The following is a 15,023-nucleotide window of genomic DNA, read 5'->3' as shown; positions in this document are numbered from 1 at the left end:
GTCCAACTAACTTGCCATTTTGGGGTACAAGAAAGCATATTGTGGCACAGCAAGTAACTCCTTAGAGGAATATTTTGAAACAAGCTGAGTGGTTTCTTTCTAAGGAAGTTGACAAATGCTTGTTTGACGGGCTTGGTAACACTTTTGTTTGCATTTTCTTTTGGACAAACAGCCTTTGGAAGATGAACGGGGAAAAAAAGTATCAAATATTCAGTGTGTGAAAATGCATCGGGGCACCTGTCGATGTCAGCACATTTAAGGAATTGAATGACCAAGCCTGCCTTTGTTTACCAGTTGGTTTCATCTGCTTTCCTTGGCAAGTCTTTTATTGTCACTGTACTTTTCTTTTGGGTCGAGGATGATTATCCTTTCTGCCTTACTTGCAGATTCCTGGCACAGAGGAGGAACTTGATGCTTCTGCCAGTAGGAATGAATATTCACTGTTACTGAGTCAGGCAGGCTGTAGTGAAGACAGCTACTTTGTCTGCTCTTTTTTTATCCACACTATGAAATGTGGGATGGGAATAGCACGTTGAAGTTTCCCAAGTCATTCTGGAACTTCCAACCCACTAGAAGTTACAGGGTTTATTTCAAAGTTAGAAATCTAATACTTAAACAATGGTGACATAACTTCCTAAAAGTGGTAAGAAAAAATACTAAAAACATGAAAGTCTAGTCTATGTGGCTCTGTGCTTCAAGATGAATTCGACTCACTAGCCTTGGATGAAGATGGCAGGTAGTGAAAATTAATCTGTCTTGCTTTGAAATATGATATTAATCGTCCTAGGCTAGTCTTTTCATTCAATTAAAAACAAAACAAAACAAAAAAAAACCAGCTGGTGAGTGACTTGTTAAAGTGAAACCTGACAGCATTGGCTTGATGCAAACAGGACCAAGCAAACTTCATTAAACCACCATAATTTGATTTTAACCAGCAGTACCCTAGCTATTTCAGTCCTATTCCCACCTCCAGAATGCACAAATAGGCCTCAATCCTGAGGTATGACATCCCTATATGCTTCTGGTACTGGGATTCTCCTGAACAGAGACTGGCAGACATGATACATTGTGCTAAAGCATGCAGTGGTTCAATGACAGGCAAAATGGAAACTAGGAGCCAGATTCATCCCTTGTAATCCCCCTGAAATTAACACCATTACACCAAGGATGGATTTGTCCCTAAAATACAATCTACAAAAATGTATTTGTACTTGTGACTTGTGGCAGGCTTTAATTGATATTGCTAGTGATAAAAGCTAGTTAATCCAAACCACTGCCAGGAACCACTCTGCTTCAGTTCATTCAGATTCAAGGGACTAGCAGCTAATTCAGCATTTTATGGCCCTACATATTTAACTGGCAAATAAAATTAATCACTTGGCTTAGTCTAGTCACTTTTGTTCCATTTAAGGACTGGCTGTGTGCGCTCATATTATAACACACACACAGCCTCATTCATCCTTAATGCTAAAGTCTCTTCTCTAGGCAAAGAATCTGTGTCCAGCTACATAAAAGAAATCCTCTTTTACTGACAGGCCTGACTTCCAACATAGCACAGAGGAAGTTAGAAATATCTTACGACTGTAGCATGGATCTAATATAAATAGCTGGTTGTCTATAGGCAAGTTTCTATTTAAAACTATGCTTAGTTTTTGAAGCTGAAATAAATGTCATAATACAATGTTAGATCACCGCCTACTAAGGTATGATTCACTCAGAGCAAATATCTCATCACAAATTAAAACAAGGCTAGGCTTGTACTGTATTCTCATGTTTTATTAACCTGCCAAAACAATGCTGCCTTGTTAGAAAGGACCTAACCCACTTCCTGAGTTGAAAGCTTTAGGTCACTCAGCACAAAACTTGATCCCCACCCTATATTTAACTCCGTACAGAGAATGTTTATAAACAGTAACTACCAGATTCTCAGGTGCTTTTCTTTTTACAGAGTTTGATATTTTTCTTGGAGTTAATATATAGCAATAGAATTTGTCTATTTTAGGACAATGTTGTGTTGTTTCTGTGAGTTGTATTATTTTAGATAATTGTGATATACATGCTGGTTTCTCTTAGTAATGCTTGTCTTTTTGTTAGGTGATGCATTTTGTTTTGAAAAGCATACTCAGCATTTGAACAGTACAAATATTAATAAAGATGCCCATCCAAGCATAACTGAAGTGCCCATATTTTTAAAAGATGCATGACTCAATATAGAAAAACAGTTCTGACAGAATTAATTAACTAGACCATGTTATTTTGCAGGAGACCAAAGGTAAACTGATTGTAAATATATAGTATGGCAAACAAGTTATAGTATAAAATTGTTAATTTCCCTCTTTTATACCACTAGCATGTGTCAATATTAACCTATGTCTGTCTGTAAAGTTTAAAAGAGAGGGTAGACTACTTTAAAAAAAAGCATTTCAAAGTATAAGTGGGAAAATGTTTTGCACTGAATGTTCTGTGTCACTGGTTAGTAATTTTTGCTTCAGAATAGGGTGAACTGCAAAAATGCTATTGATTATTTGACTTTCTTCTCCTAACTCATATGGAAAAACTGCTAAGTATATATGTGCACACTTTAGCGCTCCGTCACCACACAACTGCAGAGACTATATCCACCCACTCACTAAGGAAACTGACAAAGGAGGATTGCAGGGTGCGTCCGGTATCTTAAAGCTGCAGTTTACAGCTCAGTCTGTCCTTGATTTTCTTGCCAAAAATGAAGCATATTACCACAATAATGCATTGTATGTTTGGAGAAATATTAACTGTGTCTATTCATGGTCTCTGGCTGTGGGGTTGTTCATACTGGATATAATGGATACTGATTCATAGAATACTGTGATTGCCTTCGGCATTGTGTAGTATTATTTCACTGAAAAGCATTGTGCAAACACAGCTTAAAAACCCAAAACACTGACAGTATTACTTATTGCCTTTATATCTGCCATTAAAAAATGTATGTTCTACAAAGTCAATGCATGGAAGAGACTGAAATGTTTTAGTCACTTTAATTTCCTATTTGTGAAGTGACTGTACCCAGTATGAAGGATCCCAGCACTTATACTAATGATCCAGACAAATACGATACTTCTGTCCAGAGTTTCATGTACATTTAATTACATATTACTGTGAAACAAACTGTGTCAATGTTTCCTCTCATTTTGTTGCATTAAGCTCATGGCTAAAGATACTCTTTTTACCAATGCTTGTATGCGGATGCAAACAGTGACATAGTAGGAACATAATAAAATAAAACACAGCTGCTATTTCTGATCTTACAGATGCAGAATGTAAACGGAATAAAGTCAACCAAGAACGGTGGACAGTTGTGATAAAGGTGGAAAAAAGGCCACCTAGCCACTAAATAGGATACTTATTAATGCATAGGGAACAATTTAAGGGACTTTTCCATAAGACATTTTACATTCAATTTAATTAGACAAATACTACAGAATTTTGTACTCAGACATAAATTACTGATAGCCTTAACAATACAAGCAGTGAACAATTTAAAAAGCTGGTCTAGTTGTTTAGATGAGTTTTTGGCAACAGTCCTATTTCATTAAAACCATTGCAGCTAAAGTGGTTACTACTCTTTTAGTAGACATGCACCATGCCATAGAGGAAAGTCCAGAAGAGGACATATGTGAAGAGGCCTCCAATAAGCCCCCCAGTGAAAAGTGGCCTTCGGGATTTAAAATACTTATTCCACCGCCGTCCAGCTTTTAATACCAAAAGCACAGAGAGAAGAACAGAAGCCAAGAAGTAGAAGATAAAGCCATGTAAGCCAGTCAGGCCAAGAATTCCTGCTGTTGCTCCTGACAGGGCAGAAACAGATGTCCTGCAATAATCCAGAATGGCTGCATTCCCTCGGACTGCTGCTTGGCTGATGAACTGAGGACCTTCTCGCTTAGCCACCATGGTAGCCATTGCTCTGGTTTGAAGTCAAGGATTTCTCTTATCCAAACGAGACTGGGTCAAAGGAGAGAAAAGAAACTATTGTACTAAGTCAGTTTTATTTCATTTTATTTGGGACGATAGGACAGAACAATTCTTCTCCTTCGTGTCAACAACCAATAGCAGGAACCGAAAGAGTGAAAAATACACTGCTACTTGTAAATTGATCTCTAGCACAAATCACCATCAGTAAATCGAAAAATTCCTATAATCTGTTGCACATTTTGGTAAAATCAGGCCTGCCAATGCCTGGAATGCATTAGTCACCAGAACATTTTTCATGCCCTTTGAAAAAAATTGATTTGATGAAGAGTGTCTTGGACAAACTATTCCCACTTATCTGTACTAAAAATAAGCGGTGGTCTTTGTATAGCTGCAAGAAATCAAGGAGCTATTCATACCTCTGCTAGCTATTAGAACTGTTTAAAGTGGATGGTATTCAAAAAGTTGCACAAACATTCAAGCAAATCAGGTACTCCACACGTGGACTCTAAATGTAAATAAAAAATTAACTTGATTTCATCAGGTAAATTTACATCTCAGCCTCAGATGTCATTAATACAAAGTCATTAACAAAACCGAACCAGCCTCCCTACTGCATACCTACAGCATGTACATTTACTTTTGTTACCTTAAGAAAAATTTAGGCCAGCTTTAGTAATAGTTGAAAAAATTGAATTTATCCTTCCAAGTATAAGACTTGCAAGCCCAATTTACAATTGAGGTTGCTCATCTCTAAGGCCTGTTCCTGCGATGTAGTGTAGTGTACATACAGGTAGTTCTAACAGCAACCCAACTTTTAAATTCACATCCTGATTTTTGTATCACAAATAGAGTCTGGGTAAGATTATTCCCTATTTATACTTCCATTTTGGTCTGTTGTTCAACAGTGCCGCCTCTTCAGCGAACTCTCTACATTCTGAGATTGTAATTAAGTCCAAGGAAGTGGTACCTAGACACCGCAGGACCCAGTTTGCCTCACGCAGCTGTACACTGCATTAAAGCCCCTACCTGGCATGTCTATAGCACCTTTCATCCAATGATTACAGCACGCTGTGCTAACACTAAAGAACCCCTCCTCCACCTGGCTTAGACCCACAACAATTCGATACAAGGATAACTCTACACCCTCACTACTGTAGTGCAGCCACCTCTAGGGTGGAGCATGACAGTCGTTCAACAGCAACACTGTACGAGAGCTCACAACCGAGCTGAGCGCGGAGCGCACTGGGCTGAACCGACGCTGCCGGGAACCTGCTGGCGTTACCTGCGGTGGGACGCTGCCCGGGCGCGCAGACCGCGGAGGTGAACGGGTCTGTCGAGCAGTTTAGGGCCCAGCTGCAGCTTTCTGTAAAAGAAGATTTCCCGCCGTTAACACTAACAGAGCGCTCCGCAGTGCGAGCAGCGTCCAGCCCCACCGCCCCCCTCCGCCCGGCTGAGGAAACGCCAGGCCGCCCGGCCCCGCCGCGTCCGGCTCGCCCCGCGCCTCCCTGGGGCAGAAGCTCAGCCTCGAAACCGCTCCCCGCCCCCCACCCGGTGCGGCCCGGTTCGTGCCCCGGAAGAGCAGCAGCCTCGTGGGGCCGCCACAGGAGGACGCCCAGAGCCCGGCCCCCGCCCGCAGCCCGCCGGGCCCAGCCCGGGCCGGGGGCCGCCCAATGACGGCGCGCAGGGCAGGCCGGAGGCGGCGGCGCCGGGCTCGGTTTGGGACGGGGACGAGGCCGGAGACGGGCCTAGGGAACGGCAAGGGCGGAGCGACGTCATGACGGACCCCGACCCCGGCGCTGCCCGGCCCAGCCGGCTGAGGTAACCCCCGCGACTCACCCGCCCCAGCGGCAGGCGGCGGTCCGCCATCTTGGAACAAAGGCTGCCGGGAAAGCGTCGCGCGCCGCGCGCTTTCCGCTCCGCCCCCTCCCTCCCTCGATGCGCATGCGCCCAGCGCTCCTTCTCCCTGAGGCGGCGCCCGATTGGTCCCTGCGCGGCGGCGGCGGGGCGGGGCCGGCGAGACCTTTTGTTGGCGACTGGGGCGAGGCGGCGGGACCGCAGCGCCGGCAGCCGGGACGGGACGGGACGGGACGGGACGGGAGCCGGGCGGGGCCATGTCGTACATCCCGGGGCAGCCGGTCACCGCCGTGGTGGTGAGTGCGGGGGAGCCGGAGCTGCCCGCGGCGGGATGCGCCGGGACCGTGTCTCGGTAGCGCCCGGGGCCACCCGGTGCCGCTCAGGGACCCGCCCCGGGCCGTCCGAGGTCAGGTCAGGTCAGGTCAGGCCGGGCCTCACCCCGGAGCAGCGCCCCCGGCCCGGCTCTGACCGCGGGGCGCTGCGCTAACCCTGCCTCCCCTTTCCCCCGCCAGCCGGGCCCGGGGGTGCGGTCCGCAGGCTGCTCGGGCGGCGCAGCGGGGAAGGAGGCTGGGCCGTTCCCCCTGCCGCCGGGCTGCGCTTCGTGCGGGCTGCCGAGAGCAGGAAACGCCCCGGGGCAGCTCCGAGTCTGCCGGGCTCGGCCCGCCCTGTGCAAACAGCACGGCCGGGATCCGCACCCTGCCCCGGCCCCTGCCCCACGGCCTGGCCGGGCCGGGCTTAATGCCGTCTGGGGCTAGTACTGGAAAAGCCGGTGGAGGTGGCCACACTGCACTTCTCCTCCCGCCATAAAACCAGTTCCCTGAGCGGCATGTCTGTGTAGTCAGGGTGACACAGTGTCCGCGTAGACCCTGCGTTCCTTACAGCTGCTGGTGGCCGATATTCCTGGCAATGTCGAGAAAGCCAGGGAGCGAGAAGCCCGGGCGGCCCACCCCAGAGCTTATAGGGCAGCTGGTCTCCTGGCAGGGAGCTTCTCGGTCCCCCCACTGCTCCTCTTAGGGCGGTGGAAGCGCTCCGGGTGAGGATGCGCACCACTGACCCACGAAGAGGAGTGTGAACCTCAGCCACTCCAGTCATTAACGTGGGGGCTGTAAGTCAGCTTAATCTGTTGACTTCATGGTGATTTAGCTGAGGTTAGTCCTGCCTTACGCAGGGGGCTGGGCTAGATGACCTCTGGGGCTGGGCTAGATGACCTCTGGCTGCCCCTTCCAACTCTAACGTTCTATGACTTCTCTGTCGTGTAGACAAGGCCTCGGGCTACATTTACAAGACACACCTTCGAGCAGCGCAGCTGTGCTGCTGCTGTGCCACTGTAAGGTCTTCCACATAGCTGCTGCTGTTAGCATAATGATAATTAAACCACTCCCAGTGAGCAGCAGTAGCTGTGTTGGCAGGAGAGCGACGCCTGCCAGCATAGCCCTGTCCACACCAGTGCTTCTGTCAGTGAAATGTATGTCTGTCAGGGGTGTGTTTCCACCCCGACCAACAAGTTTTTTACAGACAAAAGTGCTAATGGAGACACAGCCTGAGGCTGTTAACTCTTTACCCTGTACAAAACTCCTCTCTTGATGTGTCTCAGTATGGGGAGTTCTGCTGAAATAGTTATACAGCAGAAAGGTGAGTAATAGTGGTATGGCTTATGTCTGCCCCTTCTAGGAGAAGGGGAATAAACTATTTCTGTACAAGTGCTCTGTTACCGGTAAATGTGCCCCCACTGATGGCGGGGGCGGGAGGTTTAAACAAGTAGTACAACTTGTCTGCGAACAAGTTGGTTAAACTGGTTTAAAAGGCTAGGTGGACACACTTTCTCTCCACACTGGCCTTATTGCAGTTTAGCTTAAACAGATAAGAGTTAGCAGTTTAACAATGCACAAATCTCTGCTTCCTGGAATTGTAGAACATGGAGGTCTAGGGGACAGAGCACTGGTCTGGGCCTCAGGAGAGCTTGGCTCCATTCTGACTCTGCCACTTGCCTGCTGTGTGACGCTGAGCAAGTCAATTCACTGCTCTGTACCTCTGTTTCCACATCTCTAAAAGGAGGCTGATAGTGACCTCCTTCGTAAAGCACTACATAAGAGTTAGGTATTCTATTACTGGGCAATATAAACATGGATAGAGTTAGTTCCTAGAGACACCTCTGAGACTTTTCCAGTTCACTGACTATTCATGCAAGGACTCTTACACACACACACCCCTCTCCCCATCCTTTCTGTACCCAGGAAAACTGAAGCACAGATGTGATCTGATTTGCCCAAGACCATATAGTGAGTCAATGGTAGGGTAGGGAATAGAAGCCAGCTGTCCTGTCTCCCAGGTCCACTGGATCATGCTGTCTCTTTTAGTTGCTTATGGCTATTTTTCTGAGGTGCACGGGACTGCAGGCATGCATGTCACTTGTCAGTAGCCATAGTGGAGGGGAGGAAAAAGGGAAATGAAAGTGCAGAGGTGAAAATTTGCCACATCAGTGTGGTGCATGGTATGTGTCGAACCACATGACTGTCAAAACAAGTGTTCAGAGTTCTGACATCTCCATGCCATGCCCTCCAGCCTCAGTGGGTACACATTGGAATTGTGAGGTGTTGTGCTGTGATTTAAGAAGCATAGCATAGTCAGTTTGCTACTCATCTGAGGATTTCATCTCAGATGTCAGATCTCTAACAGTATTTTTCTCTTTGAAAACCAGTGTGATATCGATGGAAAATGCTCACTCGTTAGCTTGGTAGATATTGCATTCTGTTAAGGTACCTCCTCAAACAGAAGATAATGATGCACAAATTACAATGGGCCACTTCTCCCACGTGTAAAAACCCTGCATGCTGAGCTGTTCATGGAGCTTATGTTTTTTTGAGCTGGAATCTCAGCAGCATCGTTTAACAAACAAAACCAAGCCTGTCCTTGTTCAGCTAAAGCTGTGGTGCCGTAAAACCCCTCACACTTGATAAAAATGCTGCGACTGCATACTGTTGCCTTGAGCCTTGTTCTCAACAACCTGCCTCCTAGCCAACTGCAGTGTTGAAGACAACATAAAAAGATATCAGAGCTGCTGCCATCCGCTTGTTTGGCTGCCAGGCTGTGGTCTGTTCCTTGTCTGTTTTTGATTAAGCTTTGCTGCAATTTTTAGTTTGCCTTGGAAGTTGTCAGTATTTCCAATGAGCTCATAGAGAGTGTCACTCGTCAATTCAAATATGAAAGACTTATTTGTTTGCTTGGCTAAATTACAAACACCTCCCCTTTGTATTCCAGATGTGATCACTTGACCCAGGGAAGCATTCTGATGAATAGAAAGACAGCCATACAAATGTGAGGGAAGAAAAACTTACTTCCAAGATCTGAAAAAAATCTTACATGCAGCCTCTAATTTTCCCCTCACCCACGCTTTCTTTCCAGGAGTCACTGTCAGGAGGGAAGGCTAGTTACCATACCCAGGCTGTACCTAGAGGAGATACTCCAGACTGTAACCAGCCTATCTCCGAGGAAAGTGCATTCCCTGAACAGGGAAAACAGTTTGTAATCTCTCACTACAAAGTGTCACTGTGATAGCATGACAAGACTTACTATGTCCTCCATTATACAGTGCTGCATGGTTCTCTTTAAAAGGTTGGAGTGGCATCTGCTTCAGCTGTTCTAGCCTTATGAAGTAGACTAAAAAAAATTTAAAGTGGCTTTCTACTTAACTAGATATCTCCATTGGAAAAATGAGATGCCAAGCAAGCTTTTGAGAATTAAATCCTTGTTTTTTGGTCTTATCTGTAATGTGTGGATTTGCAATAGTTAAGAGCTCTGGTTTTAGACTATAGAAGCATTATAAGACATAGAAATGGTAGTTAGTTACACTTGAGTTCATCAAATTTACTGTTCTAAGCTGGTAATGTGAACTACTTTTTGATGAAAGAAGATTGCAAAGCAAAACTCAGTCACACTCAACCCAGACTTCCTGGTTGATGTGTATGATAAATCTCATGTTTTCGGTGAAAGTAGATCATGCAGCAAAGGCTGCACACATCGTTTGTTTGGTGGAGCAGTTTGGAGCCTAGCTGGATCTGAGAAACTTCTTTTGCAAAGAGACCTCTGCTATATGGGATTCTGAGTGAGGCCATTACTCCTTCATATCCCTGTCAGACTCTGTTACTAGAAGTACCTCTGCTGTTACTCATACAAAGCTTTAAAATCTCTTGGTGTCTGAATGCTCTCACCAAGACTTTAGTACTTTTGCAGCCAGGAGGGACCTTACAGCTGGTGTGAGAGCCCTTTGACACTTGCACTCTCTTCAGCTGAGATAGTGACTTACAATATTCTGAGTGTAAGTTTGTTGCAGACAACAGAAGTCTTTGCCCCCATTATCTATTGGGGAAGAGTTACAAAAGTAGGATACATTGTCTCAGGGGCAGAGCATTAAGCAGGACCTTGTAGTTTCTCCATGGACAAAACAAAATCAGATGAGAGTTAGAATGACTGCTAGTTATTGACACTTGTGTTTTATTGGCTTGAACTAAATTGAGCTCTAGTTTAATTCTACTGTCATGGACCCTGCACCTCTTCCCCCTTTCCATGGTGGTGGTATAGGGAGAGGTTAAACTTCTTTAGCTGCTTAAGTGGCAGTTCATTAAGGGATATGATTGGAGATGCGTATTTCGGTTGTGGCTTGCCGCTAAGTGGAAGAGATGCTCCTTGGTTACTGCTGAAGGGCAGAAATGATTCATCGCAACTTTTAAGCAGAATCAATTAAAACAAACTGCTGTTGCCCAACTGAAGTTTGCTTGTCCCTCGGGGATAGACAGCAAATGCTCCCATCCCCCAGTGGATTTCAGATCCAGAGATCCCTGCTCTTTCTCTAAGTAAATATAAAATCCATACTCGTGATAGGCCTTCTTTTGTAAACTATTGGATGTGCTCCCTTTGCCTAGAACAGGGGTCGGCACCCTTCTGCAAGGGGTGTGCCCCTACCCACCCCTCTCACTGCTGCAACGGCAGGGGGTGGGGGAGTGTAGCTGCAGCCCTGTTCCCAGCTGCAGTGACAGCAGGGGGAGAGATAGGGGTCTGCAGGCCCATTCCCGGTGGCAGAGGATCTGTGGACACGTTCCTGCAGGGGCCATACCCTGCTCCCAGCCAGGGGCCACTGCTCAGCCCATGTGGAGAAGGGATGGGGCCATATCGGCGGGGGGTGAGGCACGTGGCGCTGCTTAGGACAGGAGTGTTGCAGCTCTGGCCAGGACGCCACGTGCTGCTCAGAGTTGGTGCGTGTGGCACCTGCTGTCCTGTGCACAGATAGTTTCATGTAACAAAGCTAAACTTAACCTACTGTGGCTTCACTTTTTTCCCCTCCCATCTCTTTCAGCAAAGAGTTGAAATCCATAAACTCCGCCAAGGTGAAAATCTGATTCTTGGATTTAGTATTGGAGGTGGAATTGATCAGGACCCGGCTCAGAACCCTTTCTCTGAAGATAAAAGTGACAAGGTTAGATTCTCTTTGAATCTAAATAATTAAGACCCACCAGCAAGAGGTGGCGTGCCCTCAACTCCCCTTGAATTCAGTGAATTGCACCCCCTTTTTCTAAGATTATACCTGGTCCTCCCTCAGTCTGTTGGTCCAAATTATATTCCCCTCCCACTTAGTCCATGTAGCTAACTTGCACTGCTGCCGCCTTTGGGCTCTTGAGTAACTCATCTGTTTTCTAATATCACTTGCTTTTAACTAGGAAACCCCTTGTAAGATACTGCTAAATAAAGGTGATTGCTTTGTGTGCATTTGTAGCAGTTCCAACAAGAGTAACTAAAACAAGACTCTTACAGGGCATCTATGTAACAAGGGTGACAGAAGGAGGCCCAGCAGAAGTTGCAGGACTCCAGGTTGGAGACAAGATAATGCAGGTAAATTCCAAGGTAGGAAGATGAATAAACTGGAATGCCTGGATGCAGACAATCTAGAACAAGCCCAGCCCAGAAGCTCCCCAGGAAGCACTGCTTTTCAGGCTACTACAAAGATAGGGGAGTGATGGGGAATCCCATCCACGTGCTTCTTGTCTCACTGCTGTATGTGCTACCCAAGGAAGTTTATAAAAACTCACTGCCTTCCCCTATAATGGTCTTGGGAATCGCGTCTGGAAAAGTTTCCACACTTAAGTACCCAGTCACTGGACGAGGGAGTGATTCTAACTCGCTGGCTGGCCCAAACAATACTTACGTAAAGCAAAACAGCTTCAACAAGCAAGAACGAGGCTCCCCATCAGTACTGCTCATACATCAGTTTACAGGCAGAATGGGAATCAAACCCAACTCTCCCACATCCTGCATGAGAGCCTAAATCACTGGGCTATAAAGTGATCCTGCTACTAGCTGTGGCCCAATTACTATGTAATTATTTAAAGTGGAATAGCTTCAGCAAGAAAAACTACACCAGAACATCCCCTTAGATCCACGATGAGGGAACTCACTTGAGTCTGTAGAAACCTATTCAATTCCCTTCTCATCAGGCAGACTGGGGAATTAAACCAGACTTGTCCCCATAGTGGTTGATTATCCAAAGTACTGGGGTGCAGGTTACGTACAAGGCCTCTGTCTCCTTCCCCCTCTCCCCTCAACTGGTTTGTGGGGCATGAAGCAGGTACTGTCACAAGAAACAGTTAAGGCACTCCAGGCAAGGGGTTCCTACTATGGATCACAAAGCAGCACTGAACTTCATAAAAGGCAGAACTTAGCAGCACGCGCGCACACACACCCACCCCCGGCTAGCTCAGGCAGCTCCCTGCCTCGGGGCTGGCTTTTGGGGATCCTATTCTTAAAGTTCACCCTGTCTTGACTTAACCCAGGGGTGCCACTACAAAGTGGGCTAGACAGGCCCTAGACTGCTAGTCACCCTACCAAGGCTAGCTCTAGTGACAAATATTGTTTCCTGATAAATTTCTGTTGTAGGTGAATGGGTGGGACATGACAATGGTAACTCACGACCAAGCGAGGAAGAGACTAACCAAGAGGAATGAAGAAGTGGTACGGCTCCTGGTGACCAGACACTCCCTGCAGAAGGCTGTGCAGCAGTCCATGATGTCCTAATTATGCAATAGGCTGGGGGGAAGGGGAGATGGGATCTATAGAACGACAATCCCCTTGTTCTAAGGCAGCAAATACTAGAGCTGAGTTGTTTGAAAACACTAGTGCCACCCATGATAAACGTGCACCACTTTCCTCTAAACTTAGAATACCAAACTAGTCACTTCAGCCGCAAGGTTCTCTTTCAAAAAGTCTTCCAGTAGCATACACAGCATAAAACAGCAACTGAATCTACTCTGTACTCAAAGCTGTAACATGGGGCGCAGTGGTGAGAGGAGTAGTAGTAGTTATCAATTAACAAGAGGCAAAACATTAGCTACTTTTCGTAGGGAAGACACTCTAGAAAAATGCAGTTCTCTTAGGAGGAGATGATTCTCCTACAGTTCCATTGTTTAGCATGAAAAGCTCCCTGTTAGCTCCTGCAAAGGAGTGAATGATTAACGCGGGGGGGCGGCAGTATTTTTTACTGTGACTAAGCTTTCAAAAACTAAATGTTAAAGGTTAGTGGTTAGTGTCCCTCTAGTTCAGGCTCAGGTTTGAGATGCCTCCATTAAGTAAAAGTCCATTGCCGAGTAAGGACATCACTACCCTACTCTTGCCTCGTGCTAGCAAGAGTTAAGCAGAATATCTTGCAGTGCTTGAAGATAGTCTGCTGTACTGAAGAGTTCACTGCAAGAGCTTAGTCCCCTACACCAACCAGCTTATCAATAGGACACATTTGAACTAGCAGTGTGGTGCATAAACAGATTATAATAAGCCCTGTGCAATTTAGTAACAAATTCCAAGATAAAGTTGTAAAGTGCCTCTATACAAGACTTGAAGTGACAACTGCTTCATAAAATACTTAATTGGGAAAGAGTGGAACCTATAATTGCTGAACATGCATTTATCATCAAATCCCACTTCCTCACACTCCACATCTAGCAGAGAGAATCCTCAAATAGAAAGGGCAGCTGGTCTGTTTTGTAGGGGGGAGACTTATTTAAATCTTGTATTAAGTAGAAATGTGCAAATGAGCTTGCAAACATCTATTGTACCAAAATTCCTATCCATGCACCTGGGGTAGGCAAACTTACACTACAAAAATTCTTTGCAAATGCCCAAAAAAGGATTTGCAGAAATCTTGCGGTAAAAGCTACTTTAAGTGGGTTTCACAGCCTTCAATGAACCACCTTAAACACTTTAAAGTATTATATAGCCTAGCTTTAATTACAACTATCCAAACATTGTTTGTATTTCATTGTCCTGAACTAGTTTTAATGACACAGTAGCTGACCTCTTCACTTCAACTATCCTCAGATTAGTTAAAAACATTGTAAATAGAACACTGAAGAGGCTGTAGACTAACTTATTACTGAAGTGCTATTTAGGTTCTGCCTTCAATGAATTTTATAAGCTTCATAATGCATCTCAGAGAATATTCCACTCCATATCCTTACATACCAGCAGATGCCTCTTTTTATACAGTTTTTTACCTTATTCACTAATACAAAAAAATCAAAATTTGACATTTAAATTACAAGACCTGTGGTGATAAATATCTTAATAGCTTTACAGATAGGACTTTTTTTTTTTTTACTTTGGAGAAGTACACTGCTGTTTGTACTGTGGTCTCTTGATTTTACACAATAAAAAATGGATTTAATAAACTCAGTTTGGATTCACTTTAAGATTGAGGAGGTTACATGGTTATTTTCACATCCTTAGTGCAAGCTGCCTACCCTTCCAATTCTTCTGGTTTAGTATCAGCTAGGGGGTTCTAGACAACTTTTAGACCACCATATTAGCATGCCTTTATATTCAGCATAAACAACTAACAGTGAAGTAACAGCAAGTTCTGCACACATTTACAACTTGGAGTATCTTTGAGGGAGGAGACTACTTTCTTCTGACTTTTACCATCCTAAATCATTCAATGAACAAATTGATCTCCCTGTCTGGTGGGAGGGTTGCAGGACTAAGTACTCAGACCTTGAACCTTAATGATTCTAAATATTGTGTTTAGAAGTTCATCTGAGTACATTCTATTCCTTACTCCTGTCAAAGATAACAGAAGGCATGGGGCCAAGCTCTGCAGTTTAAAGTGCAAGAATGTTCAACCATATTTGGAGATTAAATATCTTACATCTTTTGCACTGATATTGCAGAGAAAGCAATTCAGA

At 45.3% G+C, this 15,023-nt stretch overlaps 2 protein-coding genes and 1 long non-coding RNA gene across 5 annotated transcripts; 2 read left to right on the top strand and 1 right to left on the bottom strand.

Annotated features, from left to right (window-relative positions):
* Positions 1-2,747: 2,747 nt before the first annotated feature.
* On the bottom strand, positions 2,748-5,888 carry EMC6 (ER membrane protein complex subunit 6). Of its 2 annotated transcripts, none has more exons than XM_067565837.1 (3): positions 5,785-5,888; positions 5,231-5,311; positions 2,748-3,978 (listed from the first exon to the last, which is right to left on the bottom strand). In XM_067565837.1, exon 3 carries the CDS (start codon positions 3,934-3,936, stop codon positions 3,604-3,606), a length of 333 nt encoding a protein of 110 aa, XP_067421938.1. In that variant the 5' UTR covers positions 3,937-3,978; positions 5,231-5,311; positions 5,785-5,888; the 3' UTR covers positions 2,748-3,603. The 2 variants fall into 2 exon arrangements, with proteins under 2 accessions (XP_067421938.1, XP_067421939.1); XM_067565838.1 differs by lacking the exon at positions 5,785-5,888 and adding an exon at positions 5,518-5,706.
* Positions 5,889-5,977: 89 nt separating this feature from the next.
* Positions 5,978-14,070, top strand: TAX1BP3 (Tax1 binding protein 3). 2 transcript variants are annotated; one of them, XM_067565835.1, is made up of 4 exons: positions 5,978-6,098; positions 11,153-11,272; positions 11,608-11,697; positions 12,727-14,070. In XM_067565835.1, exons 1-4 carry the CDS (start codon positions 6,060-6,062, stop codon positions 12,862-12,864), a joined length of 387 nt encoding a protein of 128 aa, XP_067421936.1. In that variant the 5' UTR covers positions 5,978-6,059; the 3' UTR covers positions 12,865-14,070. The 2 variants fall into 2 exon arrangements, with proteins under 2 accessions (XP_067421936.1, XP_067421937.1); XM_067565836.1 differs by having other exon boundaries at positions 5,985-6,098; positions 11,608-11,685.
* Positions 9,060-9,331, top strand: LOC137164947 (uncharacterized). The gene is made up of 2 exons (XR_010923246.1): positions 9,060-9,117; positions 9,205-9,331. It is a non-coding gene; the product is annotated as an uncharacterized lncRNA (long non-coding RNA).
* Positions 14,071-15,023: the final 953 nt, after the last annotated feature.

This window comes from Emydura macquarii, unplaced genomic scaffold (genome assembly GCF_026122565.2).
Source record: "Emydura macquarii macquarii isolate MOO-44397 ecotype Brisbane River unplaced genomic scaffold, CSIRO-AGI_Emac_v2 contig_2699, whole genome shotgun sequence".
Lineage (NCBI taxonomy): Eukaryota > Metazoa > Chordata > Testudines > Chelidae > Emydura > Emydura macquarii.
The sequence above is the reverse complement of the archived record's forward strand: the minus strand, read 5'-3'. Positions and strand labels throughout refer to the sequence as shown.

Coding starts and splice junctions, on each gene's coding strand:
- EMC6 (XM_067565837.1), bottom strand. CDS start 3,936: ATGGCTACCATGGTGGCTAAGCGAGAAGGTCCTCAGTTCATCAGCCAA.
- TAX1BP3 (XM_067565835.1), top strand. CDS start 6,060: ATGTCGTACATCCCGGGGCAGCCGGTCACCGCCGTGGTG. Junction 11,273..11,607: donor CTGAAGATAAAAGTGACAAG/GTTAGATTCTCT, acceptor AGACTCTTACAG/GGCATCTATGTAACAAGGGT. Junction 11,698..12,726: donor TAATGCAGGTAAATTCCAAG/GTAGGAAGATGA, acceptor TTTCTGTTGTAG/GTGAATGGGTGGGACATGAC.